This window comes from Cyphellophora attinorum, assembly GCF_001299255.1.
Source record: "Cyphellophora attinorum strain CBS 131958 chromosome Unknown Contig4, whole genome shotgun sequence".
In the NCBI taxonomy this organism is placed as follows: Eukaryota; Fungi; Ascomycota; class Eurotiomycetes; order Chaetothyriales; family Cyphellophoraceae; genus Cyphellophora; species Cyphellophora attinorum.
The window spans coordinates 37,722-65,535 of NW_017253232.1; the positions used below are offsets into that span (position 1 = coordinate 37,722).

At 53.9% G+C, this 27,814-nt stretch overlaps 8 protein-coding genes across 8 annotated transcripts; 5 read left to right on the forward strand and 3 right to left on the reverse strand.

Annotated features, from left to right (window-relative positions):
* Positions 1-497: 497 nt before the first annotated feature.
* On the reverse strand, positions 498-1,215 carry AB675_6110 (Phosphatidylglycerol/phosphatidylinositol transfer protein; the record flags this gene model as incomplete). Its single annotated transcript, XM_018146375.1, has 4 exons — positions 498-593; positions 645-716; positions 764-1,027; positions 1,081-1,215. 4 exons carry the CDS (start codon positions 1,213-1,215, stop codon positions 498-500), a joined length of 567 nt encoding a protein of 188 aa, XP_018003874.1.
* Positions 1,216-1,798: 583 nt separating this feature from the next.
* AB675_6111 (V-type proton ATPase subunit F) lies at positions 1,799-2,323 on the reverse strand (the record flags this gene model as incomplete). Its single annotated transcript, XM_018146376.1, has 4 exons — positions 1,799-1,939; positions 1,994-2,165; positions 2,216-2,250; positions 2,297-2,323. 4 exons carry the CDS (start codon positions 2,321-2,323, stop codon positions 1,799-1,801), a joined length of 375 nt encoding a protein of 124 aa, XP_018003798.1.
* Positions 2,324-2,662: 339 nt separating this feature from the next.
* AB675_6112 (uncharacterized protein) lies at positions 2,663-8,110 on the forward strand (the record flags this gene model as incomplete). The annotated part of the gene is made up of 6 exons (XM_018146377.1): positions 2,663-2,917; positions 2,968-3,981; positions 4,245-4,469; positions 4,515-4,919; positions 4,970-6,884; positions 6,930-8,110. The coding sequence occupies 6 exons, from the start codon at positions 2,663-2,665 to the stop codon at positions 8,108-8,110; spliced, it is 4,995 nt and encodes a 1,664-aa protein (XP_018003999.1).
* Positions 8,111-8,691: 581 nt separating this feature from the next.
* On the forward strand, positions 8,692-12,793 carry AB675_6113 (putative MFS-type transporter; the record flags this gene model as incomplete). The annotated part of the gene is made up of 4 exons (XM_018146378.1): positions 8,692-8,882; positions 8,964-9,429; positions 9,480-10,187; positions 11,450-12,793. The coding sequence occupies 4 exons, from the start codon at positions 8,692-8,694 to the stop codon at positions 12,791-12,793; spliced, it is 2,709 nt and encodes a 902-aa protein (XP_018004140.1).
* Positions 12,794-13,095: 302 nt separating this feature from the next.
* On the forward strand, positions 13,096-15,871 carry AB675_6114 (Origin recognition complex subunit 4; the record flags this gene model as incomplete). Its single annotated transcript, XM_018146379.1, has 3 exons — positions 13,096-14,949; positions 15,015-15,143; positions 15,194-15,871. The coding sequence occupies 3 exons, from the start codon at positions 13,096-13,098 to the stop codon at positions 15,869-15,871; spliced, it is 2,661 nt and encodes an 886-aa protein (XP_018003985.1).
* Positions 15,872-16,019: 148 nt separating this feature from the next.
* On the reverse strand, positions 16,020-17,467 carry AB675_6115 (uncharacterized protein; the record flags this gene model as incomplete). Its single annotated transcript, XM_018146380.1, has 2 exons — positions 16,020-16,913; positions 16,958-17,467. 2 exons carry the CDS (start codon positions 17,465-17,467, stop codon positions 16,020-16,022), a joined length of 1,404 nt encoding a protein of 467 aa, XP_018003740.1.
* A 1,914-nt stretch (positions 17,468-19,381) lies between these two features.
* On the forward strand, positions 19,382-20,767 carry AB675_6116 (uncharacterized protein; the record flags this gene model as incomplete). The annotated part of the gene is made up of 2 exons (XM_018146381.1): positions 19,382-19,460; positions 19,509-20,767. 2 exons carry the CDS (start codon positions 19,382-19,384, stop codon positions 20,765-20,767), a joined length of 1,338 nt encoding a protein of 445 aa, XP_018003668.1.
* Positions 20,768-21,570: 803 nt separating this feature from the next.
* Positions 21,571-23,782, forward strand: AB675_6117 (Glucan endo-1,3-beta-glucosidase; the record flags this gene model as incomplete). Its single annotated transcript, XM_018146382.1, has 4 exons — positions 21,571-22,174; positions 22,219-23,058; positions 23,113-23,250; positions 23,358-23,782. The coding sequence occupies 4 exons, from the start codon at positions 21,571-21,573 to the stop codon at positions 23,780-23,782; spliced, it is 2,007 nt and encodes a 668-aa protein (XP_018003875.1).
* Between the last annotated feature and the right edge of the window lie 4,032 nt (positions 23,783-27,814).

A 27,814-nucleotide genomic window follows, 5' to 3' on the forward strand; every position in this document is an offset into this window, starting at 1 on the left:
GGGTGTAGGAAAGGATTAGAGCATGTGTAGAGGCTGCGAGCGAAGATATAGTCAAGATGCACAGCAGTGACAGGCTCAGATCTGTGTGTGGGCTGACGTGAATGTGGATCTGTGAATCGCGACCGCATAACGGGAGAGCTCAGATTGAAATGAGACTCGATCGGCAATGCAATGACCGCAGGCTCCGAGAAGGTCAGACCTGGAAGAGGTCAAGCAGATGTGACAGCTACTAATGGTGAGCCTTGAGGCTTGAAGGCCAGTTGGTTCGGGACCTGTGATGCTGTTACAGAGGAAAACTTATCATTAACGACGTTTCAGCGAGTGGAAACTCGCGTTACCTTCCCATGTGCTCAATATTGGAAATGCAGAGCTTGGGGTGAGCTGAGCCATCCAATACCTGAACTCGAGGCGATAGACACCTTGCGTATAGACAGACTATGACAGAGACCGGACAAGAAGGGATGCTGAGTAGCTCAGAGCTCCCTAACGTACTCTAGTCATTGCTTGGAGAAGTAGACGACACTCTCCATACAAGTGATCTTCTCCTTGTCGACGGTATTGACATCGGCAAGAACTGTGTACTTCCCAGGGGGCTTGAAACTGGTCAGCTGCATTCAGAGAAAGGACCGACGAGGGCAACACACCACTTGCTTGGGAATATCGACTTCCTTCTTGATTGTCAAAACACCCTTCTTGACGGGGCATTCCATGTCGATCTGCTAAATATGAGCACCTGCAGATATGTAGTATGTGTTTAGCTGACCTTGGGGAGGTTGTCGCATAGATCAGCCTCTTGCTTGATCAACGTGATGAGACCGTATTTGACCTGAAGGAACACGGTTGCGCCGGGCTCGATGTCCTGTGAGAAAGTGCCGTTGGCCTCGATAACAAGCTTCTCGCCACTACTTCGGTCAGCTTCCATGCTTCTTGGTGTGTATCCGGCAGGGAACTCGTACGGTCTGGGAGGATTAGGCGTCAGGTTGACATAGTCGACGGTGAGAATGTAGTCCTTTGGATCGGTGCAGAACTATCATAGATCAGCTCACTGTCTGCGCTCGATATGATCAGTCCGGCTCTTACGTCCAGAGGATTCTCGCCCGGCACAGTAACCTTGTCGTCCTGGATAATCGGGTTTTGCGACCCTCCGAAGTCGAGCGAGATCGAGCTCACCAAAGTGGCGGCAGCTAGCGTCGACAGGCAGGCGAGTAACCTCATAGCTTGATAGCGGGTATGTCCCGCGACGGATCAATATTCACAAGGGAGCAAAGGCGTCGCGTCGTATCAGATATCCTCTGCTGGAAGAAAGAGATATGTACAGTGGTAAGTGTTATCTCTGTGGAAGAAACAAGGTTGCCAGACATTGACGTCGTCGGCGCCTATTGCAGCGTTCTCCGCTGCGCCTCTCCAACTACTAGTACTTCTTCCAGCCCGCCTCACGTGATTGAGACAACTAAAGAACGGCCTCAGACATCGATTTGAAGGTGCTTGTACACATACAAACGGGACATCACCATCCGAATCCTGCTCTACTGCTCAATGCTAAGATAAAGATCCCGCGAAGCCCTGTTGCAAGGCGCGAATAATTGCACCTGTGGTGCTGCCCATAGTTCTTCCTGCTGTAACCGCCTTGCACTCCCACGGCCCAAGCCTGTATACTAGCAGTGCTGTCTGTGAAGGCTTTTCGATATGACACGGAGCCTCGGCAGTGTAAGATCCATGCGCCAAGGTATGGCCTGCGGTCGATGTGCGCCAAACTGGGCGCTGCAGGTCTGCTGATAAGTGCATCCTCCCCAGCCCTTCATTCGCCGTACAGCTTCCTCACCCTGCGCAAGACGCTGTCCTTCTCCGGATCGTACGGGTGGTCCTTGCTGGGAATCTCCAGTACGGCTGGGAAGGCTTCCTGGAATCGATCGACTGCTTCCCGTATCTGTTCAGCAACCTGCAGACTCGTCAGCTATCGCTATCGTCCACTGTCGCAAGGCATGGGTCGTACATGTTGGTTGATCAGTAATATACCAATGTCTTTCCTCTCGCTTGTGAAGCTTCTGAATGCGTCCTCGATCTCTGTCTTCTCCGTCTTGGAGTCTACGACCAGGAAGTTCCGCCTCGAATCGGGTGGCTCTGTAACATGTCCCACACCAGCAAGCAAGAGGCCAGTGACCGAGCTGTTGTACGTGAGCATTCAAGATCGTAGCTCTGTAAATGTGGTACGTACTCTTCGTCACCAATGACAGCTAGGAACTGTCGGTCCTGCGTATCGTCAGTACACCCTCGATCTCAAGGCGATGTCACCGACCTTGTACGCCGACGGAGGTGCTGCCATGACTGCTGTTGACGGAACCGATCTGGCTGCTTACGCTTCTGGTTGCGATCGCGTGCCGTCACCACATCAGCCTCCACTTGCAATGGACTGTAGACTGATCGATCTTCAAGTGATGATCTAGGAAGGCAATACGATTAAGCTGGGGGGCATCATCGTAGGCAGTTGGGGTAATTTTTTGGAGTTGCTTCATGCCTGGAAGGACTGACCTCATTGTTTACAACTCTGCCTCTGCTTCTGATCCACGACTGCATATGATCTAGTCGCGTGCTGTCGCGTCAGACCAATCGTCTACGCGACTGCGATGGTCGAAGCAGCGTCAAGTTCACTGTCACCGCCATAATGCCAAAGTACGTTCGCCGACAGCCTCTGAGTGAGCGCATTGCGGCCTACCTCAACCCCTACGACTTCTTGCTATGGCTGTCAGAGGAAATTGAGTCGCGAGGATGGGATCAACTAGAGAAGGAATGGGCCATCCCTGTTGGTGTTGTCTTGAATTTGGTCTTCCTGGTGGCCAGAGCAAACAGCCAGACCAAGTCTCGGAGCTACGATGATGTCTTTGGCGATGGCCCTTCCTTCGGCTGGATCGCCTGGCTGGTACGTCTTCTGCTTTCCTGATGCTCTGTATAGTACTAACAGTTGCGCAGTCCGTTCTCGCCGCCCATATCCTGACACTGCTATCGGTAGCAAACGCCGCATACACCTTCTGGCGACGGAAGCACTACCGACTGTTCGAAAAGGACATTGACAATGTGCCGAGCACACCTTCTGCACGTCGAGTTCGCCTCGAGGTTGACTCTGAGCCAGTCGCTTCATCGCCGCTGCAATTTCTATCGAGCATGTTGGGATCAGAAAAGGCCCAATCGCGGGCACACCCAGATGCCTCAAGAGATGTGTGGGAGATCGCTGTCTGGGACCCTTTGCCAGTCTCGTTGAGGTTGTTCTGCTACTTCAGTCCCGGTCACGTCTTTGTCTACTGGCTCTTCCTTCCCATAGCTCCCACCGAGCCTCGGCCAAGCATCAAGATCCTGACAGCGATCGTCCTGGCATTGCTGCTTTCTCTGCAGCTGTCGGCCTTCCAAGCTTTCTTCTCTCAGCAAGCAAAGGATTCTGCATACATCTCCAAAGAAGTCTTGCACGAGTATGATGTGAAATATGTGCAACCACGCACCCAACCACTGTATAGAGACGTCGGCACACAGTACACCGAGCAAGCCAATTCCTCAGCTGCTCGCGATGCCAGATACAACACCGTACAGACATACAGACCTATGGTCAATATCAACAAAGGCTTCAGTATAAGCCCAAATCCCAGTTATACAGCACATCCGGAATTGTCGGGCACGAGTTCAGACCAACTCCGGCATCGAGCCGGTAGCACAGAAATGGCAACACCAGCTCAAACGAGAGGCATGAGTCCGATGAGACCAATGACTGCATTTCGTCAGCCTGTCTTTCGCCCTCAAAGCGGCGATGGCGGCAGTCTTGGTGTCTACACGCATGCCGCATCACCATTGCGCAAGAGCGCCTCCACCAACTTTGCATGCGTCGACCAGGACAGAGCGAGAGCACACTTGAGCCCTGAAAGACGACCAGGAAGTCCTGACAAGCGACTTAGTATGCCGCTTGGGGGACTCAACTCAAATTTGGCTCAGTCAAGAGTGAGCCATCTGAAACCAGACCGATTGCGTCGAGAGACAGGTAGATTCTAGCAGCTGCCACGGCAAGCACCTTCCCATTGAGATACCCAGAACAGCACATAACGAATTGGAAAGCGACACCGCCGCCATTTCCGTCTACATCATATTCTCTTTTCTGACCATGAGCCCTGACTTCACAGGGCCCACTTCTCACATTCTTCATCCACATTCCATAGCAACCATACCTTATCACAATGTCATTCTCTACTGACAGACTTCCGCAGATGCCTCGATCTCGCAAGGAACAGCGTGCTTCTTCCGCATCGTGGCTACCAGGTAATGCAGAACATCGAAACCCGTCAGCAGAAGGACCTGAGGCCTTCCGAACGTTACCAAGCCAGCGTCCTCGACGACGACCGGACCGATCAACTTCCTACTTCCCGATCTTCGATCCAGTCGCTGGCGAGCATCGTCGGTCGAGTCGTGATCGGCTGGCGTCTGACTCGAGCGTGAACACCACAATAGTCCGCAGAAGGTCACTTCGAAATGGCTAGCGACCAGATGTCAGTGCTCTGACAGAGCCACACTCTCCGCAAGAAGAGCCAGAGACAACCACAGCTCATGCAGGTCCGTCAGATCTGCAACAGGCACTGGACGATCGAAGACGTAAGACTGAGACGGATTACTACGAACGTACTGACGAGCACACTGGTCTCGTCAGGCGCGTCAGCATGATCAGGAATGTATCGAGAGATGACTACCTCATGGCACGAGGCGCCAACCCTCGGACAGGTATTGTCACTCCAGCGTCCACAGCTCCAACAGCAGCTTTGATGAGAACTCTGAGCTCAAGGCAAGAGGCATTCTCCCACCGCCAAAATGGAGGCAACGCGGAAACCAGTGGATCAGCCTCGAGTTCGGGCAACCCACACCTGTTCCGACGCCAACGTCTGAACTTGGTGCTGTCGACCCAACACTTCGCACGCCACCTAGGCTGACCCAAGCCAAGTACAACAATGGGACCACGCCTCCCCGCCCTCCTCCAAAATCACCGCCTGCTCCACCCTCGAAAGACGGCGCAGATCCAGTAACACCATTAGGATTCCCTGGGTCTTTCCCAAAAACTCCTTCAGCAAACAATAGCAGCTGCTTGCCGACGGCCATGACGGACCACGGCATCAAACGCAAGCCGGTTGGCAGCCCGACCAAATTCTACCGTCAGGGAGATGGGCCGGGAGGTGGCACGTCAGCAGATGTAGCTCACCCTGATGGAGCACATGCCCTGCGAGAAGATGCAATGAGGTCCACATCGGCGCCAATCAGGCACAAACCAGATCCTTTCTCGCCTGCGGATATCGGATCGGACATTCGACAGGCCTCGAGAGGTGATGTGGAGGGCATCTCTACTGTTGGCTCTCAAGCTCCTCTTCCCGGATCTTTTTTAGACCAGCAGCCAAGGCGCGCATCAGCCGCCCAATGCCAAACAAAAAGGACCGAGAAAGAGCTCCCATGTCTGCCGACGAACAATGGCCCATTCCAGTCACTACAGAGCAAAGACCTGCTGAATCATCGCACACTGGCCCCGGAAGATACCTTGACCAACGTCATCATACCTCAGGAGCGCACCCCTCCGATCTCTCGAAATGCAGTGGAAGGAAATATCCTTCCCGACTCGTTCGTCAACGGCCCGAGAGACATGGCCCCGAGCATGTTACGCATGGGCTTGCACAGACCAAGAGAGCGCGTGACGCTGGAGGGTCCAAAGACGCACGCCAAAGGTGGACGACCGATGGACATTCCAGTATACGACAATCCTCCGCCTCTTCCCGACGGACCAATCCAGCCAAGGAGTCTCGCAATGTCCTCGAGTCTGCCGAGAGCTCGAGATCAAGACCGTCCCGTTCCACTACGCTTCGAGGACATGCATGGCATCACCACGAACACTTCCACGAACACGTACACAAGTACTACTTCAAAGATGGATTTCAATTCCAGTCAACAGACGCAGCAACGAGAACTACTCCGCGCCGCACCCACCCAATCCGTGAAGCAGACGTATGGCCCACGCCAGATCGGCCCCCGAGGCATAGCGCCAGGATTGCGAAGTACCATGAATATGAACATGAGCATGTCATCGGGCGATCTCTTTGGCATGGATATGGCAATGCCCCACGTCGGTCCTCGAAAGTTCGGCCGGCCACCAATGCCCGGACGAATGGAGGCGGCGGATACTATACCTACCATTCCACGCGTCCTGCACGGCCCCCGAAGACCGATGCACCAAACAGGCACGCGGCCGCCTTACCCGTGGAACCGGACTGGTATGCCAACAGCAAACAGCATGCCCGAGATCTACGCCGATCGCAGCCCAGACATCATCGACAAGGCGCCGTACCGAATATACCAACAGGTTCCACCAAGTCGTTCCAGATGTACTCCGATGGGCAATCTAGTCGACACCCACGAGACCCACAAGCCTACCGAGACTTGTTCCACCCTACTCCCATCAAGAGATCAAGCACTCTACCGGAAATGCAGCAAATGCACGAACGGCTTCGTCGAAGATCACAAAGACAATCTCGATGGAACTGCCTCAACAACGACCACAGCAGTGGAAGCTCCGAAAGACCAATCTGTCCAGCTCGCTCGCGTCGAAGAGCATCAGGATGAATCACGTACTGACACAGTGTCGATCGATGTGATGAAGAAAGAAGTCGTCGTGATCGCAAATGATGCTGTGCCAGAGCCCGAGCTGCCCAGAACCATCGAACCAGCTCCTACCACGCCAGAGCAGCCAAAGAAGCGGCAACAAGAGGAAAGGACGATCTCTTTCCGAAGGCCAGACACTGAAGCCAAGCCTCGCCCTCTGATGATGCCTCGAAAAGACTCGTGTGATGCGCCTATGCCAGTCTCGACCGAGGATGGTAAGGATCACTCTGCTTGTTGTCCACAATGCTGTAGCGACCAAGACTGCCACGATGGATGTTTGGGCCATCCGAGTCCATCGCCAAGTCCTGTGAAGAGGATGAGGTCCATGGAAGACACATATTCAAGCCGATCAGACAGCATCACGTCACTGGAGGGACAGCCATTGACGCCATCGGCCGGGCGAGGCAAAAAGCTTGAAGTTGTGCGAAATGCATTCAAGCGAAGTCTGCAGCGAACACCTAGTCCCACAAAGTCTTCCGTCGCGCCTTCGTTGAGCTCACGGATCAGGGATGTGAATGACGGCGATGTCAGCTTGAAAGAATTCCCAAGCGGACTGGCAACTCCAGGCACATTCTGGGGCAGTAGCCCACGAAAGGGTTCCGCAACAGCTGCTCATGCAGCGAGTGTGGCCCTATCTCGGAGCGATAGTGGTGGATCGACCTCAACCGGAGCTGCTGCCGCTGCGAAGACTGCAATAGGCTTGAAGTCAACGGGCGACACTCGGAAGCCCGCTGTCCTGGTCAAGAAAAGGCGAAATGGCAAGGCGCCCGCTGTCGATGAGTCGAACAGAAAGGTGACTCCAAATGAAGGTCGTCGGGTGACCAGCCAGCCAGGTCCAGCTGTATCGGATGGCTGGAACGATGATGATGCCACAAGTGTCAGTGACGGTAGGAGCCGCCGTCGTCCAAGCGACGCCACCAGTATCGCAACGCTAGAGGTCGCGATGCCGAAGATTACTTCACTGACATCCGGCATCAGCGCCGCTTACGAGATGGTACTCGTGCCCGTCGAAGCCAGTCGGATGTGGCTCCGCAATCATCCTCGTGTTGGTAGTGGCGGATCCAGCGTCGTTAATCGTGGACTCGACATGTTGACTGTGTTACTTGGCACGACAGAAGCCTGCTGGCACATCGCCTTCGTTTACAGCAAGACAGGCAAGTTGAGGTTGCCGAAGATAAAGACGAAGCGGAAAGCCTCGGGCTCTAACGATGGCTGGGACGAGACTTCCGAAGATGTGGTCGACGTTCAGCAGATGACCCCGGCGCAATTCATGTGGGACTGCGTGCGGAGTTTTGTGTACGTCTTGATCTTCCTTGCGCTACTCGTGCTGTTGGTCAGGGTTGTCAGGTGGGTTTTGGGTGTGGTGAAGATGGTGGCGCTAGTTGTGAGGTGGATCGGCTGGATCACTAGGGTGCTGCTGGGTGGTGGCATTCTGTGGTAGAATCGCTAGCAGGGCCTCCTGATGGGCATTACTGCGATTAAGGGCATACTGAGTAGTGTGGGACCGTGCCAACGAGTCAAAAAGAACTTATTGGGAACTTGTCGGATGGAGACAGAAGTGGCGTTATCAGTAGCCAAAGAACAATTATATTCGTATCGCACCCACAGATCCTTTGACGCCCTGTCTGGCCTTGCGGGCTGGCGAGTGAGCTTAACTCCAGGTGTTACGGAGCCTGATAAGAACAAGAACCTCCTCAAGTTGTGTTGGAAGCCCGACTGGACCACGTACAAACTATTCCGTGCCAAGCCCTCGGTGCCTCTTGGATCTCACTTCCATTGCCGTATCGGGGCATAACATGCGTAGCGGTCTACAAAGTATGTTGCGAAGATGGCGGAGATCGTCTCCACGTGGAACCCAGGATGGAGTTCCGCCACGTGTACTGCAGGTCCACCTCATTGATATTACCAAGCAGTGAAGCTGTTAAGTGTGATGAGGCTCCTGACCTGCGTTCGTGTTCCCGCTTCGATGCAATACGTTGCAGAGCCTACGATCCAGCCGAAGAGACAATCACGCTCGCTGATATGTCTAACGACGCAGGCATTCAGCTTACCATTGTGAGGCCAGAGGAAGGCAGCGTCAATGCTGGGCACCATGGTGACCATAATGGTGTCGAACGCGACTTGAATGCTCAAAGTCTGCCGCCGGTGGACCGTGGCAAGCATGCATGGCTGACCCTTGTGGCATGCTTCTTTCTGGAGGCAACGGTCTGGGGGTATGTATTGCCCAGTACCACATTCATCTTGACAGGATTTGCTCCATCAATGTTTGGGCGCACGCTTCTGACTCTTTCCAGGTTCATACACTCCTATGGAGTCATGCAGGAGTACTACATCCACCACGAGCCCTTCGCATCACAATCACGCAAAGGTCTCGGTGCTGTGTCAACCACTGCATTTGCGGTCATGTTGATTGGCTCTCCGCTAGTCTCTATCGCTATGCAACGAGTTCCGCATTTCCGACGCGTAGGTGGTTGTGCTGGCGTGGCCGTCATGGTCGCTGGGCTGCTAATCGCTTCCGTGACCGATTCGTCGATGGTTTTACTGTGGACGGAGGGCTTCTTGTACGGGCTCGGCGCCCTGGTGGTGTACTTCCCGGCGATGTTCTTGATTGATGAGTGGTTCGTGGAGCGTAAAGGGCTGGCATTTGGGATTTCATGGGCTGGGACCGGTATCGGAGGTGCGGTGACCCCTTTTTTGCTGAGGTGGCTGTTGGACGCAAAGGGCCACAGAGTGACGCTCAGAGTATGCGCCGGCATTCTGGTAAGATTGCCTCTCAATTGTCAACTGATCTTGTGTTGACAAGACAACAGGCCACGGTCGCGGTACCATGCGTTCTTCTCATGCGGCCCCGAATCCCGATCACTAGGGGACCTCGAAGAGCTCAACCAGTTGACATGAGCCTGGTGAAGGAGAAGACATTCTGGTTATACCAATGCCCAACCATAATCCAGTCCATGGTCGCTCCACTTCCGGCTCTATGGCTACCGTCCTTCACCAGTTCCATGGGAATGTCTACAACTGCTGGGCCGCTTTCTGTGGCTCTTTTGAGCCTCGCTTCTTGCGGCGGATACCTCATTCTAGGCCGACTAGTTGATCGGTACCATGTCAGCTACGCAATATTGCTGACCACAATAGGCTCGGTCGTAGGCGTTTTCGGTTTCTGGGGTACCACTAGCAGCAGCGAGGCGACGTTGTACATCTTCTCTATCCTTTTCGGTCTTTTTGGAGCTGGATATCCTGGTCATTGGACTGGCTGCGCGATCGATATCAAGAAGTCACTCCCCAATGTGAGTGCGAGTCTGGTCATCTCCCTCCTTTGTGCAGGAAAGGGAATAGGGAGTCTTCTAGCCGGGCCAGTCAGTGAGGAGCTGCTTGCAATGGAGCCATGGAAAGGTGCTGGTCTGGGATATGGGTCGATGTATGGCTCGATCATTGTCTTTACCGGTGTGTGTTGTTTCGTGGGCGGAATTGGAGGCTTGCCGCGCTTGACGCGTGGTCTGGGCTCAGCAGCAGCTATGGTACCATGGACACGAATGTTTAGAGCGCCTAGAAGGCATGCAGGCCGCTGGATGAGCTAGATGGCTTCTTGTGGGGCGAAATAGTCCATCATTGGCAATAGTCACTGTTCCGAAGGCTCGACGTCTTGAAGTACTGTTGAACTGACAGAACGCAGACAGAGTGCCTGCCGTGTTTCGGCACCACACGTAGGTATCTGATCGGGCAGCGGCAACATGTCTGTTGAGAGCTCTGCATTTGCTCATCACCAGCAGGTTGTCGAGAACAATGAAGAAAGCCGGTCACAACATGAGAGATCTTCGCTTTTAGCCAGGGGTTCCTGGACCGGTGGGTTGCTCAAAGGAAGTGCGGAAGAGCATGATTGATAAATGAGAGAAACACAGAGGACAATGCAACATTGAATGAACGAGACGCAAAGCAACGGCCCCAAACAGGAAACGAGGCTCCTGCATGGGGATATGGTATGCAGTAAATGGCGAGTGGTGTAGAGGGGAGATGGGAACACGCAGCAGCCCTTCACCAGTAGCTGACATGCAGAACATGTACCTAGGCAGTGCAGTGGCCCCTGGCCGGTGAAAATGTTGTAGCGAAGAGAAGAAGTCAACTCGAAGGAAAGAACAACGTGTCGTGGAGTAGTACTTGTGACGGCAAGCACGATGGGTGCCAAAATGAAGGAAGTTGAACTAACGCAGGTGCACTACTTTAGCGAAGCAGGTACGCCTGGAGGTATCCACTCGGACCTTAATAAACTCATGACCTCATGATCGCATCGAGACTCGAAGTCAGCACGGTTGTCTGATAATCTTCCTATCACTCTAACCGGCATCTTGCTCTTTTCTCTCTTTTATGTTAGTAGTATCAATCGACTGCCACAGTCATTACAGCGCCAATTCGCAACAGAGCTGACATCAGCAGCTTGACCAGGGCTCTCCGTGCATCCTTGGCATCACCGCGGTGTCCTTACAACTATCGCTCCTACGGCACACGATCACCTATGTTACGATAATACTGACTTAAGGACCGATTAGTACCGCCGCTCGCAGACGAAGAGAGCGTGCTATGGCGGGATCTGACAGTGGGAGGCCGAGTCCGCCACGTGGCTTACGATGGCGGGCTTCGACGACGTTCATCATATCAACTGTCGCGGTTGGTCTGTTTACAGACCTGTTTCTCTACGGCTTGATAGTGCCAGTCTTGCCATTTGTAGGTCTTCGAGCAGCGAGCGATGCTCTCCGTAACCAGATGCAGTGGCTAACAGGAACAGATGCTTCGCGAACGAGTATCAGTACCAGATGACAAAGTCCAATCATACGTCTCTGGAATGCTGGCTGCTTACGCCGGTAGTTCCGTGCTGTTCTCTATACCTGCGGGCTGGATTGCAGATCGCACTTCTGCACGGCAGACTCCTTTCCTTGCTGGTCTGGCAGCCCTTCTGGGCGCCACATTGCTTCTCGCCTTCGGACAAAGCATTGCCGTTTTGATACTTGCGAGGATCCTGCAGGGAATCAGTGGCGCGTTGGTGTGGACGGTAGGCTTGGCTATGGTGCTTGACACTGTCGGCCCTCAAAACTTGGGCAAAGTGGTGGGCACGATATTTTCATTCATTTCCGTGGGAGAGCTCGCGGCGCCCGTACTAGGAGGAGTCTTGTACAAGAAAACTGGGTATGCTGGTGTCTTCGGTCTAGGGGCGGGAGTATTGGGACTCGACTTCGTCATGCGTGTACTTTTGATCGAGAAAAAGACTGCCAAGAAATACGATCCGAAGCTCGCCGGCGATGGGGCAACCAACCCAAGAGATCACGGCCAGCGAGATGGCGCAGACTCGGACGACGACGGGCAGCAGCAGAGTCCAGGAGAGGCAGGCGAATCGGACGCGCTGTTGCCGAAAAAGGAGGATGAGGAGGATTTCACCATCCCAGACGGTCAAAACAGACTCGTCCGAGCGCTGCCGATCGTGTACTGCTTGTTAGATCCTCGGCTGCTCGTCGCTCTGTTGCTGGCCTTTGTCCAAGCTTCGCTCCTGGCAACGTTCGACGCCACCATACCGACCGAGGCAGAAACACTTTTCGAGTTTGATTCGCTGCAGTCCGGGTTGTTGTTCATCGCTCTGGACATACCCTACCTCATCTTGGGCCCGATCGCTGGATGGGCTTGCGACCAGTACGGACCCAAGGTTATCGCAGTACTTGGGTTTGGCTATCTCGCGCCTGCCTTGGTATTATTGCGTCTTCCTGCGGAAGGAATTGTGAACACACAGAAGCACAATATCATTCTCTATTGCGGCATGCTGTCACTAGTCGGCACCGGAATGGCTATCATTGGCTCACCCTCCATCGTGGAGGCATCTTCTGTGGTGCAGAAGTACGACAAGGCAAACCCCAAGTTCTTTGGGGAGAACGGACCGTATGCGCAGCTGTACGGATTTAATTCACTCGTCTTCAGCGCCGGCCTTACGATTGGGCCAATCCTCTCGGGTACCTTGAGGGACTCAATTGGATATGGGAACATGAATGCTGTGTTGGCGGGCATCGCTGGTACGACTGCGTTGCTATCATTCGTATACGTTGGCGGGAAGCCAAAGCTGTTGCGAAAAGGACGGAAGTATTAGTAGCCATAGACATAGACAGTGAGATAGCAATCCTTAGAACGTGACTACTCTTCCGGTCGGGGCTCAGCCGCCGAGGATTAAGCGGACGCGTCGACGCGTAGAGTGAAATTTCTCCACATTGACCGCCCCCCGGACTTGAGCACGGCTGCAGCAGAGCGATGAGTTCACATGCGGTGCCTTTGAATTCGAGGCCGTGTTGCTATCTGTCTAGTGAGCTTCGAATCGCATTCGATGCTAGCCATAGTTGTCAGTTGCGACTCAGCCTGGTGCTTTCATCAACAGCGCCCAGGTGTGACTAGACAATGGCAAGGAAACTTGCGCGAACTGGTGCGCAAGCTACCGGCCTCGACGAGAGTCCAGACACACGGCCGTCGAAGCGCAGGCGCACTGACAGCACTCTCGACGGGGCGCGCACTCACCTCAGCTCTCCTGTAAAGGCTGCTTCAGATGTGCAACAAGGAATTCGTGGGCCGCGACGAAGAAGCGAGCCGAAGAAGTCACAGTCGGGAAACACTCCAGCCAGCACAAGACGAGCCCCGGCGGTTGCAGATGGAGCACAGAGATCTGCGCGACGAGTCTCACGGAGATTGCAAGAGGTTGCTGCCGAGCACGACGCCGAGACCGTACCCGAACACGAGGAAGACGACGACGTCGACTCTGAAGTACTGAAGCAATCGGACGAGAATTTGATTGACTCTGCATATGGGAGTAAAGAAGACAGTCTCGTAGAAGGGGGCCCGACACAAGACGACTTGGACAGCGCACCACTACCGGCAAAGGACCCGATATCGCTGCAGCCAGCCCACAGCACAGCCTCTCTAGAGATCCCAGAAACGCCTGGCAATGAGCGTGAAGCCGTACAGACACCGAGATCGAAGAAATCTAGCACAAGGCGGATCTACAGTCAGCAAAGAAAAAGTTCCCTCACCAAGAGGCCGAATGCACCGAGAGCGGTGGCCGATAGGGAGGAGGAGACGGACCACGCAAGGTCGTCTACTGACCAGCGACAAGCCAGGGAAGATGTTGAGCCAACAGCAGATGCCATGGTCATATCTGAAAGCGAAGACGAGCTGCAAAGTGCAGGGACTACGCCGGTGAAGGCACCTTCAGCCCGATCACGAAGAGCACACACACGACACTCAGACGATCCAGAACCAAGCAGAGAGCCGACGCCGGTGCGGGCCAGCGCCGTGAAGAACACATCAGCAGCGGTGGCCTCGCCTCGACCAAAGGGCATACTCACTCCCTCCAAGGGTAGGCGAAATGCTCGGCACAAATCGGTAGTGTTCGACCCAGATGAGCAACAGATCAGAGCACAGCTTGGCTTCAGGGACATCGATGAATCACCCAAGAAGTCGGCCAGGAGTACTAGAACAAAGGAGACTACATCTTATGCCGAGGCAGAAGACGACCCAGCTGTTGAAGACGATTCCCCGGAGCCAACAAGGGAAGACGATCCTCTACTGGACTTTGACCAGCCACTCGATCTTCTACAGTCTCTGCAGCATACCAAAGCCCTGCCAGCAATTCGTTCTACTGTAGACTCACCATCAGTATCTTCAATTAAGCAACAAGTCTTGTCGCAGCTTACTTCTGCAAGGCCTTGCCCGCCCGGACCACATCTATCGACGCAGCAGTCGACCCTCACCAATCTTCTCCGATCTACGATCGCATCTGGCGAGTCGAACTCACTGCTCATGCTGGGGCCACGCGGGTCGGGCAAAACGTTGCTGCTTGAGCACGTTCTCAAAGAGCTCGAAGAAGAGCACTCTTCGCTCTTCCATGTCGTCAGACTCAACGGCTTCTTCCAGACTGACGATCGAGTGGCACTCCGCGAGATCTGGCGGCAACTAGGACGTGAGACGCAGGAGCCCTCCTCGGATGGTGATGAGTCTGTGGCAGTGACGGCAGGCTTGAGTTATGCTGATACACTTGCCTCCCTACTCTCGCTGCTATCTCATCCCGACGAGATGGAGCCTGATCTGGATGGAGTGGATGCACGAATGACAGATGAAGCTGACGGGACATCGTCGAAAGTGGCCAAGTCGACTATCATTATACTGGATGAATTCGATTTGTTTACTCTGCACCCGCGTCAGACGCTGCTGTACAATCTATTCGACATCGCCCAATCGAGGAAAGCACCAATCGCCGTGGTCGGCTGCTCAACACGAATGGATGTGGTTGAGTCACTGGAGAAACGTGTAAAGTCTCGCTTCAGTCACCGCTGGCTGCATATACACCAGTGCGGACCCTTGGGGAAATGAACGAGGTTGTTGAGAAGGCGTTGACCGTCAGAGCGGCAGGTGACAAGGATCGCGAGGTCGCTTCCTGGAACGACCACATCAAGGTGTGTGACGCTCCTTCCAGATACTTAGTGAAGCTAACGTGCACGAACAGCAGTCGCTCCTGCCTTCGCCAATCATCGCCCAGCTGATCTCACAAACCTTCCATACCACGAAGTCCGTTCCCGACGTCCTCGCAGCGTTACACACCCCAATCGCGACCCTTGCTCTACCACAAACACCAGCATCTCAAGGAAAGGCCCGCAAATCACAATCTTCAGGCCTAACAACCAAGCCCTCGATTATTAACCCGCCCCTCCCCACTCCCTCCACCAACCCCCACCACACAATCCTCTCCCGCGCAATGTCCCTCCCCACCCTCCACCTGGCCCTCCTCGCGGCCCTCTCCTCTCCATCTTACCCCTCGCCACTCCCCTCCTTCTCCACCACCTTCACCCACTACCAATTCCTGCTGAACCGCACCAAACTCCTCGCCTCGTCCGGCCGCGCGAGTCTCGCAAGAGCGACGGGTCCGGCGGCGGGGATGCGGGCATGGAGTCAGAGTGTCTGTCGTGGTGCGTGGGAGGAGATGATTGGGGAATGGGGCGTGCTCACGCTCCAGGGCGCAGGTGGTAGTGGGATGCTGGTGGCGGTGGATGAGTGGGCGGGCGTGAGGGTTGAGTTGGATGAGGAGGATGTCTTGTGGGTATTGAAGCACAGGGGTGGGGAGGCAGGGGGAGGTGGAGGTGAGATGGGTGTTTACGCTGGGTGGATTAGGGGTGATGTTGTGTAGAACATCTGAATATACACATATCAAACTATACACCAGCTGATGCTAGGGGAAATATACTTCCACCAAGACATTCGTCCTCTTTATTATGGTACATTGTATTACCTATCCAATCAATATTGTGGTCCTAAGACCGGGGTATCATATCTCTCTAAAGTAAAGGAAATTCGTAAGTGTTCATCCTATCAGGTCCGAGCAATGTCCTCGTCACCGGCGGTGGTCCCCAACGGCCACCGCCACCGCCACCGCCGGCCCCGCCCCATCGCCCGCCGCCTCCTCCGCGATAACCTCCGGTCCATGATGGGGCGTCGCTTGGGGTGGAATCGGCCCATGCCGACGTCATTGGTGGCGCTGTCTCCCCTGGCGCGGAAGGTGTCGGAGGCACGACTGCAGGAGTGCTTTCTTCGACAGTAATCGTTGAGGTAGAAAACGATGTCGCTGGTACAGTGATTGTACTCGTGGCGAATGTCGAGGGAGGTAGCGTCGTCGTATCGGGTGTCGTCGTTGGCGCCATGATCGTGGTATCCGCTGTCGTGGCGGCCGCCGAAGACGAAGTGGCAACCGTCGTGACTGTGCTAAGAGTGCTAGGCAGCTGCACAGCCGTCGACGATGGCGACGCATTGCCATTGCTCTGGTACACCTTCAACGAACTAATCTCCCAGTACGCGTCCGCAAACGCCCCTGGATTGTCCCGCACGAAATCCGAACAAGTTGCTGCTTTCGCCGAGCACGTCGCATCCTGGCTCCAGACATTGCCTGCCCAGTCACCACATAGTGCGGTGTTGATCACGATTTTCTGATCTCTGAAGTGCTGTCCAATATCACAGCCTGAGCCACCGAATCTGGCTTGTGGTAGGCCCCAGCTTGAGGGATTAGGTGAGCCAGATGAAATATCACCCGGCACGTTCCCGCGAGGGAAGAACCAAATGCTGATCGCCTCATCCGTCCACTGCGTAGCGTACACGCCACCACCATTCGCGTTGAAGCCCGCGCCGTAAGAGGCGCCGCCTTGGCTGGAGACGACGCCACAGCCAGCATTCGTCGCCTGGCCGGGAGCATTGACATCGCAATTCGGGGTGCTCAGCTCACCCAGAAACTGCTGCGGGCTATTCGAGATCGAGCACCCAGCATTCGTGTGCGCAGCAAACGAGTTCTGCCTTGTGTATTGACACCCTCGATAATGTCCACCTCCCCATTGGTAGGCCAGTTTGGACCGTAAAGCCAGAAGGCGGGCCACGTCCCACAGCCAACAGGCATGTGTGTAGCGTCGAGGATGATGAGGGTGCCGGCGTTGTAAGTCTTGGTCGACTCAACGCGGACGGAGTCCCGCCCTCGAGCGGAGGCCGAGGGGATGTTGGTTGAATCGACGCCTAGGCGGATTGATGAGGAGGTGGTGCTGAAGATGCCGGCGGCCGACGCCGCGGACTCGGAGATGTAGTTTACGTAGCCGTGCGTTGGGTCATCGCCCGTGAAGAAGATGAATTGGGAGGTGAAGCTGCTGGGGTTGTAGTAGTCCGAGAGTGTGTATTGTTGGGCCTGGGCCGAAGTGAGCAGGGAGTAGAAGGCGAGCGAGGTGAGGGAGCATAGTGAAGGCTTCATCTTGGCGAAAGCCGGCCTTGGTTCTGGTGCTGCTGACAAGATGGACAGGCCTCACACGTCGTGTGCTGTGTGCCAGACGCTGCAGCGGTGATCGTGGTCGGTACATCGTAGCGAATGCTCGTCCAGTATATCTATAGCATTGTCAGAGCCGCTCAGAACGAGCGAAAGTCCAGGACTGTGGATGCTGGAATATTTTCTATAGTGGCTGGAAAGCTCTATTGTATGCTCATGTGGCCAATGACGGTAGTTGCTGCTTAAGATGTGGGTATAGCAGAGCATGCCATTGTGAGTATAGGGTTGAGAGGCGCGAGGCTGGCTGCGAAATTGCCCGAACTTTGTGAGCCCAGGAATGTGGCTGGTGAGGGCAGTCTTTTTGCTTGGCCTCGTGCCCACGTGAGACAGGCGAATGATGTGCTAAGCGCCAGCGCGGCTACTGGACCTGACTTTACGTCAAAGTCGTCGTCGTTGGCTGGTCGACGGAAAGGTTTCGGTTTGGAGGCTACTTGGACCTTGGCTCGTCGCTGTTGACCTTTGACGCGCAGCGTGGCATTATTCGTGTCATCTCAGAATCTTCGCTTGGCATGGGTTGGGTGCTTGACCGATGACACTACTTGATGCTGAGCTGGCTCATTTACGTTGATGCTGACATGTGCCGTTTGGGTGGTATCATTCGGTGGTCCGAATGCCTGCACGCATCGCGACAGCTCCTGTAGTGAGAATTAGAACATCACACCTATTCGGCTTACCTCTCCCCCTCCGAACAATTTGCATTTGCTCGGCTGTGTCAATAATGACCTGCCGATGAGGAAATTCGGAGCTTTCCCTCAGCGATCGACAAACTAATGACTAGCGGATTTCGCCAATCGCGAAGATATCGCGAAGTTTGACGAGGACGCATCTGATACTCCCCAGGGTTCAATAGTTCTTCGCTTGATCTTCCTTAGACCCGCACTGGAACCATTGATCCAGGAACAAGTCCCAAACCAAGATGCTGCTAGACTCATAGGAGACGCATTGGGTAGCGTTGACCATGGGTCGCCTGTGCAAAAGCTGGTCTTTACGTCAAGCTGTCTCCTTCTTTCCTTTCTTGGGTGCGTCAACAACCCTAGTGAGTAGTGGCGCGTTTATTTTCCGGCCAAACTGATGGCCAAGGACCAAATGAAGCAAGCTCCTTTGCGACGACCTCGTCCTCCAAGGTGCCAGCCAGATTCGGCAGCGTGAGACAGCGTAGGTGCATCTCCTTCTTACCACAAAGCGGAAACCAGCATTGCATGGTTTCTCCTTGGGCGTTGCCAAAAGTGATTCAAAGATTGCTTCCCCGACATCCTAGGATGAGCTCGAGGAGCGTGTCAGCAGCAGCTCCAGAGACTCGGAATAGTGTTTTCGACCCGAAATTGCTGTGGGTCTATGACAAGCGCCTGGCCCGAGCAGCTGGATCGGACCCAATGGGAGAAATAAAGTGGTCGGCAATCTGCGCGGCCCTTGCGCCGAGTGCCGGGCTCCATCAAAATCTAAAACTTCGTCAAGTCTGGGACTTTGCCTTCGTACTCATATCATTTACTGGTTCAACATCAAGAATTTGCCTTTGGCACCAGACAGCTTGGGAGACAAGTACACGACACTATGCCTTCGACTTACGTGACTCTTTGGGAACACCGTCGTCGTTGCTGCGACAACGTTCCTCTCAGTCGCAATTGGCCAGAAACAGGTTTGATGAAACAATACTCCGACCATAAAAGCAGCTGGCTGCTTGTTACATGGGTCAAGCAAGCTATAGCTATCATCGCGAACTGCTAGAATTATTATCAGCGGACTACTCAAACTGCCAAGCACTTCTACCGAAACCATGGCGTCCATCTTCCGTGCTACCGCACTATCACTTCTAGCTCCCAAGTCGAGCTCTGCAGCGCGCACATGCAGCTGGCCTGGCCATATCCCCTCCGAAGTCCCCTAAATTCAGATGTGCCTGTTGATCTGAAGGATTATGATATGGGTAAGTACTCCCGCTGGAGCATACGGGAAGGAAGCTGATGCCTTGCAGCAAGTCCTCTGAAGAATGACGGCTCTAACTTTCCCTGCAAATTGTATCAAGATAACTCTACTAATCCACAGGCATACGACATTACCGCAACATATATGGCCGGCAGCACTTACAACATATCCCTAGCTGGAGGAGCAACACACAGCGGCGGGTCGTGCCAAATATCGCTGTCCTATGACAATGGCGCGACGTTCAAAGTCATCGAGTCCATCATTGGAGGATGTCCCCTAACGCCGAACTACGACTTCACCATTCCTGAGTTTGCGCCGTCTTCTAGCACGGCTCTGCTGTCATGGTCCTGGTTCAACCTTATCGGCAATCGGGATATGTATCAGAATTGTGCTAGAGTGCAGGTTGTAGGTGGCTCACCATTTACCAACACAACTCAGCGAAGGAGGAATGTCAGATCTCCGCAGCGGAGGCAGAATTCCTTTGACGCACTCCCAGACATGTTCGAGTGCAACATTGGCAATGGTTGTCAGACGATTGAAAAGCGTGAGGTCGTCTTCCCGGATCCTGGAATCAACGTTATCTATGGTCAGGATGCGGTCTCCGTTGATGCTGGTCCTGGATTCACTATCTCTGGACTTTCGACAGCTACTGGTTCTTCGACGACTGGTATCCCGACCTCTACTGGCTCCTCGACAACTGGAACGGCCAGCTCATTAGCAACTCCGACAAGCTTTTCATCTACCGGACTTTCGACAATATCGTCAACCACGGCTTCCTCTCCCGCGGCATCTACGACATCAACGACATTTGCGACCGTGACTTCCAGCACTGCTTCGACGACTAGTAGCAGCGCGGTCACTTCGGCGAGCAGCGAATCGAGCGCCAGCTTGACAACTTCGACGACCAGCAGCAGTGCCTCGACATCGATAACCAGCAGCTCCACATCGGTTGCGACGTCAATGTCGAGCACTGCTTCTTCCACGACGTCGTCAAGCGGCACACTCAGTTCCAGCTCGGCGACTAGCTCGACCGAATCCGCCACTAGGAGTTCCGGCACGTCAACGAGCAGTGGATCTTCCACCGGCTCGTCGACGTCAGCGTCTTCGAGTAGTATGGATTCAGCGAGCTCGAGCACTTCATCGCTCAGCACCAGCACAACGTCTCAGTCTACGGTCACCGTCACCACGACTACATCCGAGACAACGACGTTTGCTCCCACGGTTGTGACAGAGGTCATCACCATTGTTCCAATCTCCGAGATCAGCATCCTCGAGGATACTCTACCCACCGCCACTGCCACAGTTTGACGAAATAACAGTTGCGAAGATATTGAAACATATGCGATAACGGTGGGATTTGGGAAAACTCGCCCCACCCGTATGAGCCCGAAATCGCCTTCGCAATTGCTACTTCTACACGACTTGGTGCGGGCGTTCGGTAGGATGACTGTCGATATTGCTCGGGCCTTGGTACAATGTTGCGACTTATGTCCGTTTATTGTCTGTATAACATGTTGCAAGGGCTGCTGGAGTCTGCTGGCATACGACTGTCACGATGACGCAAGTGGGAATGGAGTTCTGGCAACTGTACATAGTCCTATACCTGTATATTCCGCTTTGGAATGAGCCTGGCGTTACGCGATAAGATCGAGGGCGATCTCGCGGGTTAGCGAGTTTGACAGGGAAAAGCATTCCATGGAAGGGAAATTTGGTTCATACGTAGCGGCATCATTGGAAGGGAGTCGGAGAATATACATGCGAGGCAGCCACGCTAACCACATCGCTCCTACCCAAACATCATTTTGACTTTCTCCGGCTTGAACATACTTCACTGCTCGTGTCAGCGACCCAGCCGTCCTCTGATCTCTCGATCACGTACCAAATGCCACGCTCGGCGGCCAAGATGAACTTAATTTGATAGCCATGTTGCCTTGCCAACATGCTTGCGGTGAACAGCTAGTTCCAGGTACCAAGGACCCTATCTTTGGAGCTTTCGAAACGATGAAAAGGATTGATGAGCTTCACGTTGGATTTTAGCACACCTCATACAGCCACACCGAACACATAACGTTGTACTGTCGAGATCCTAGGATATCTCACAGATAGCAACAATGCATTCATCTTTGTTATCTTTGACATTTTTCTTACTGACATCCCCACACATCTCCGCAGCCCCAACGAAGCGACAATTCGGACCGAACGGACAGTATGGATCACGAGGACCGGGCAGAGGTGGCCCTGGAAGGCCTGGAGGGTGGCCAGCATGGATATCGCCACCATGGGAATCGCCAGCGTCAGACAACACGCAACCGGACCCAGCGCCTATACCAGAACCAGACGCTCTTACAACTGAACCGAGCACAGCCTTGCCAGGCCTCGACCCACCAGCAACGACTACTGATCAATCTACAGAGCTTTCGCCAGTCCCAGCAACCATAACAACAACGACACCGTCAGCCGCAATCTCATTACCACCAACAAGTTTCCCTGTATCGTCGTTACCGAGTTTCGCTTCACCACAAGTGACAATACCGTCGGCATCTGGCGGTACAGTAAATGCTGCAGTCCCTGAAACAACAGAGATAATAGTAGCAGCGACATCAGTCGTAGCATCAAGCACGCCAGGAATCTTTGCGGAAACGCAAGGCGTCGTTGCTGCGCCGGAGACCACGCTCACCAACGGCTTCACGACTTTCTTCGCCTCAAGCAATCCTGGTCAGAGCGCGACAGCACTATCTGACTTCACGTCTCTGTATCAGCCGCTTTCTCGTCCTCGTCCTCGGCCTTGGCGGCATCGACATTATTGCCATCCTCATCATCACCATCAACTACAACAACAACGGCAGCACCAACAGCGGCTACGGTCACGATCTCACCATCAACAGCTGGGTCTTCTGGTGCTTCTCCTCCAGACGCGAGTGGTGGCCCAGGCAACATGCTGAACGGCACATTCCCGAACAACTCGCCGCCAACATCGCCGCCTCAGCCGACTCCAGGCCTGAACGTCGACCTGTTGAACACCTTTAGCGATAGCGCATCGATCAATGTCTATATCTCCGCAAAGGATAACGCTGGAAGAGTCATGTTCCTCACCCCGTCGCAGGCATGGTACTACCCTACAGCATCGAGTTCCACCATACCCCAGGCAATTGATGCGTCTCAAATTACCATCAAGCTTGGGCCGGCGGGCAGTACGACCACTATCAATCTCCCTGGTTACTTCAATTCAGGACGAATATACTTCTCACGAAGCTCCTCGCTCGACTTCTTTACGCTTCTCAACGATCAATCCGGAGTGACCATTGTACAGCCTGACGCTCTCAACCCGACGGACTCAGCCTATAGTTCGGACTGGTCATTCCTGGAGATGACATACAACGCAGATGCTGGTCTTTTCGCCAATCTCTCCTTCGTGGACTTCATCTCTCGTTTGGCGCTGGCCATGCAGCTCACTGAGTCGTCTGGAGCTATTCAGACTGTCCAAGGCACAAGCATCACAGGCGTAAACGCAGTCTGCTCCGATCTTCAAGCCCAGGCCGCCAGAGATGGCCAGGCGTGGGACAAGCTCTGCCAAAATAGCGGCAATACTACGGAAACAGGTGAGTCTTCCTCCCCTTCAATTCTAAGAGCTGATTCCCCTGCAAAATACATAGCAGCCATCGATCCGAGTGCATTTCGAGAATACTGGGATTCTTACGTGACCGCCGTTTGGACTAAGTATGCCACCGAGGATCTCCTTATTGACACACAAACCGGCGACTACGGTACGGTGACGTGTTCAACAGCTAGTGGTAAGTGCCTCTCTGCCACATTGTCCACATCCTCTACGTTGGCGAGCGTCCGCCTCCACGAAAGTCGCTTCGTTGTGTACGGTACATTCACTAATCGATCTTACTAGGCAACCTCGTCTGCGCCGGCGCATCCCGGCCCATTCCAGCACCGCTTTCTACGAATTCCCTCTACGCCGCCTCGAACCCAGCTCTCGACATCTTCGGCTGCAGTGGTATCTTTACCTCGCTCTCGACTGACAATGGTGTGGACCTTGCCATCGTGCCCCGAGTGTGTGCCGCACTAAATCGCTCGATATTGCTGCTGGACAATACGACCCCAATCGCCACTGTAGGAGCCGACAGGTATTATACTGACCAGACGACGAATTACTACAGTAAATTCGTGCACGAAGCGGAGAAGGATGGCAAGGGGTATGCTTTTGCGTATGACGATGTGACACCGACAGGGGCTGGAGATGTCAGAGGAAATGTTGCGGGGAGCGTTGATGGAGGCACATGGAGGGTGTTTGTGGGTGGCGAGCAGGGTAGTTGAGGTGGTCCAGAACACTACAGATAGTCGACATTTCTTTAATTCGGTTGGGCAACGGTTGGGAGCAGAAAGAAAAGAGCATCTCCGCGGCAAGGCGTTTGGAACGGCGACATTAGACGACAACACTGGCATATGGCAGGGAGCTTTGGCATGACGGCAGGTTTGTATTTGGAAAGATACCCCCAATGGGCGTTTGTGGTTGCATAACGGTTTGCTAAGTAGATAGAAGGATAGCAAGTTGACGATAGTCAAGCTGCGTGTAATGGTGTACTAACTCGATTCGGACCTCTTTCCAAAGCAAGCCAGGACGGGTGCCATGTCGCGTGACGTATGTTCTGAAACGGCATCAGCTCTTGACTGTTGTCCACCTGTTCCCGTCTGTGGATCTTTGCCATGTCGTGCGTTCATTGTTGGGGCCGGAAAGCGACTCCAGGGCGCGCGATTAGCCCCTTTTGACAGAGACGTAGACCTTGGCATACCAGGGAAAGTGCGAACCCAGAATGGTTTGTGGTCGGAGCATGAAGCCGTGTGACGTGGAATCTGCCAGACTTTGGGTACCGCCAATGTCTCCATTGCCATGCCCTGGCGAGCCTGGGATCTTCCCGCAAGCTTAATCTGACTTTCGGCACGTTTGAAGGCCTGAAAGGTTCTGCGGGAAGGTCGCAGACCACATGGGTGCTGAAAAAGTAAAAGTTGACGCATACTCGGTCAACCGGCACCTCAACAGCGATTAGAGCTTGGAAACGTAGGAGCATGCCTCCTCGGTGAGGTCGATTTGGGAGAGTGTCTTTGAGGGCGGGTTCTACAAGAATGATAGAAGAACTTCGATTGTGCCAAAGATCCCGCAAACAACATGGATGATGAAAAAGAGAAATCTGACGCATACTTGGCCACTGTCACCTCAACGACAATGAGAGCTTGACGTAGGAGCTTCCCTCCTCGGTGAGTTCGAGTCCGAGAGCGCTGTCGAGTGCGGGTCTGCAAGGACGAAAGAAGAATCTCGATTGAACCAAAAGACCCCACAGCGTGTTCTTCCTGGTCATCATCTCTAATGAGGAGGCGGGAGTGCTGGACATGGCGCGACTTAGACGGCATTGTCACTGGCCAAGCCGACAGCCTGTCGCCTCTTGAGCAATTATCTGTAGCGCGTTCAAGGGTGGACTGATGAAGTCGAAACGGTTGGTAATTTGATCTTGTAAGTTAATATAACCATCGGTGGCGTTGTCAATCAAGCATGCCTGTTCAAGCAAATAGGGACAAGCTGTTATCACAACGTTGATGATGCAGTCGACCTGAGCCTGGTTGATCAGCCTACCACTATGATGTGCCTGAGTGGAAAAAATTATCCGTAAGACATGCACGACTCAACAGCTTGCGCGTGGGGATTGGCACGGCCCGAGAACCGCCTACCTCTGTCAGGAGGGCCCGAAGTCGAGCTACGCAGTATTTCTTTTTGGGCGTTGTTGATCAAGCAAGTTATATCGCTTAACGTGCGGCATTACCGATCTGCCCCGATCTACATGTTGATTAACATGCAGCGAGGTTCCAGGCCAGAAAAGACTCACTGAAGAGTCAAACAACTTTGGAAGCGCTTTGGCGATCATTCATGTAACAGCCGATCCCGATCAATACTCTTCCGTGCTGGTGGCACATCTGCTGGAAGCCAATGCTGGAGGTGCACTTCATGGACAGCCCAGCTGCCCAGGTGTGGAAGTCTCATGGTTCCGAGATCAGGCTTCAAGCTTTGCGCCGGACATTCCCGTCTCTACCAGTAGAGGACACAGCCGTCAATGGAATTACTTGGGTAAGACTTGGGTCGCATCGTCAGCACGCTTAATTACAGAAAATGTGTCTCTTTCAGCGACCACAACCAAGACATCGTCAGTAGACTCGTGTACTGTAGTACTCTCTGGTTGAGGTTAAATGTCGGCAGTAGGCACTGTACAATTCGCCAGGGGCTTAACCTTGCAACGTCGCCTAAGTCCTCGCTTGACTAACTACCAAGTTCTAGGGTTTCTGGGTTGCATCAACGTGAAGTACGAAGATCAGCTCCAAGCGTCAAGCAAATTGAGTCTTTGGCGGTCCCGCATAGTGCTTGTGAAGATCTTGCGAGGAGCTCTATAAAGACATTGAGACTGGTAATGCACCTGTACCGTCTTTGGAGACTCGCATGTGAATCAATATTGCTGCTGTGGGTTGACAACGTGAATTAGAACTGCTGGCGTGGGTTGACAATGTGGATTGATACCGCTGGTGTGGGTTGACAATGCCTCAGACTCCAAGGGGAGTGTACCGGAGTCGTGCTGCACCCGTGGCTTGAAACAACCACGCCGATCCCGACATGGCTTCTGCCTTTCTGAAACCACGGTGCGCCTCTTCCTAGGCATTGTGGTACTGCAGGTGGCGTTGTAGAGGAGTCCGCTGATCTTAAGTCGTGGACATGGAGCAATGTGGGTATCGAGAACCGTCTAGAACGGTCCATCTAGCCGTGAAGCGAAAATGGGGAATGCCGTAAGTGCGATCTACAATGCATGCCATTCTGGCCACCTTTTCAAGCCACTTTGAGTGATCACCACGCACAGACATTTGTTCCTGGCAGCACAAGTATGCGGCCGGAGGTGCCGAGGCTGCAATCAACATTTGTGCTCGTCAGATGGCGCTGATTCGGACCAGCACCAACACTGATACTCGTCTGCTTGCTGCTTAGCAGCTGGACCCCTACTAGACGGTCAAGGGGCGGATGCAGAACGTATCCCAAAATCTTGCAAACGTGTTGTTGTCCGAGTGTTTCAACCGCGGCGACTTGTCGCCTCCCGTCGTGACCGTAATGTTGGGCTCTGACCTTACTAGCTGGGTTGCTGCTGCTCATCAACTCCACAAGATTCCCGTCAGAGCAGAGCTCCTCAGCAAGCGCAGAGAACCGGAACTTTGAAGGGGAATGAGGTTGGCAAACAGTTCCTGAGTCGGTATCACGCGTCCAGCCGCAACTGTGCTTGCTGAGAATCTTATTAGCGTTACAAAAAACCATTCAGCAGGCGATGGGCCAACAACAGAGTGAGTGCGGACGAGCTCCTTGATTTCGAGCTCAGTATGGCTGGAGCAGGGCGTACGTCTTGGACATGTCCGCTGAACAACGGCGAGTGTTCTGTCCTTGAGGTCGGAAGGCGGCCGCCACTGCCAGGATCGAAGTACGCTGCTGCGGTCCAGCAACATCAACCTGGAGAAGACTGGACTTCGGGTGGGTTGGCTTGCATGACACAGCAGCCACCACAAGGCCAGCAACAAGAGCGACTCAGGGGTCCCCACGCCCGCTCAATCTGGTGCCAGCTCACAGCCACAGTTTGACGTACGGTATGGCGGTCTCAAGTCCCGAATAGTCGTGCGAGATGGGCCACAAGTCGTACAAGAAGAGAATCTCGCGGTCCCAATGAGAAACAGGCAAGGTATGTGCTTCTGATACAGCGCACGTGGTAAATGGCAGGACTGGTCGAGTTACCGATGGCATCAACAGTAATTGGCAGCTCGCGAACCCGGATCTGAGCCTATCTCTTGTTCGATGCATACCTAATGCGAAAATGCATGACAAAATAGGGTCGTACGCCTATACTCTGTACTCTCCAAGACTGTGTCAGCGCGGAAGGAGGCGACCAAGACACCTGTCTGATATGCCGTTTTGCCGGAGCTGAGGCACATCATTAGTCTGGACACCCAGCTGACAGCATCTGGATGCGCGCTTCGACTGTCGGCTTCGCTTATCAAAAATTGTCAGTATTGCAGCACTGGCAAGAAGCGTGATGGATTGTGCCAGACGGTCTCGACTTTTATGTAATCCGGAGATTTCGATGCCCGGGCTGATCTTATGGCGATTCACAGGGCTTGGCGGCTGTACTGCGATCCGCCGTTCATGCCCGTTCATCGCTTAACAGCACTGTGCTTCTACGCAACGAGATCCAGCGGCGCGTTGTCCTTGCATGTGAACAGGATGTCTGAGCGGGTCTTTTACCGATCACATCGCTTCGACAGGTGGTCGCTGGT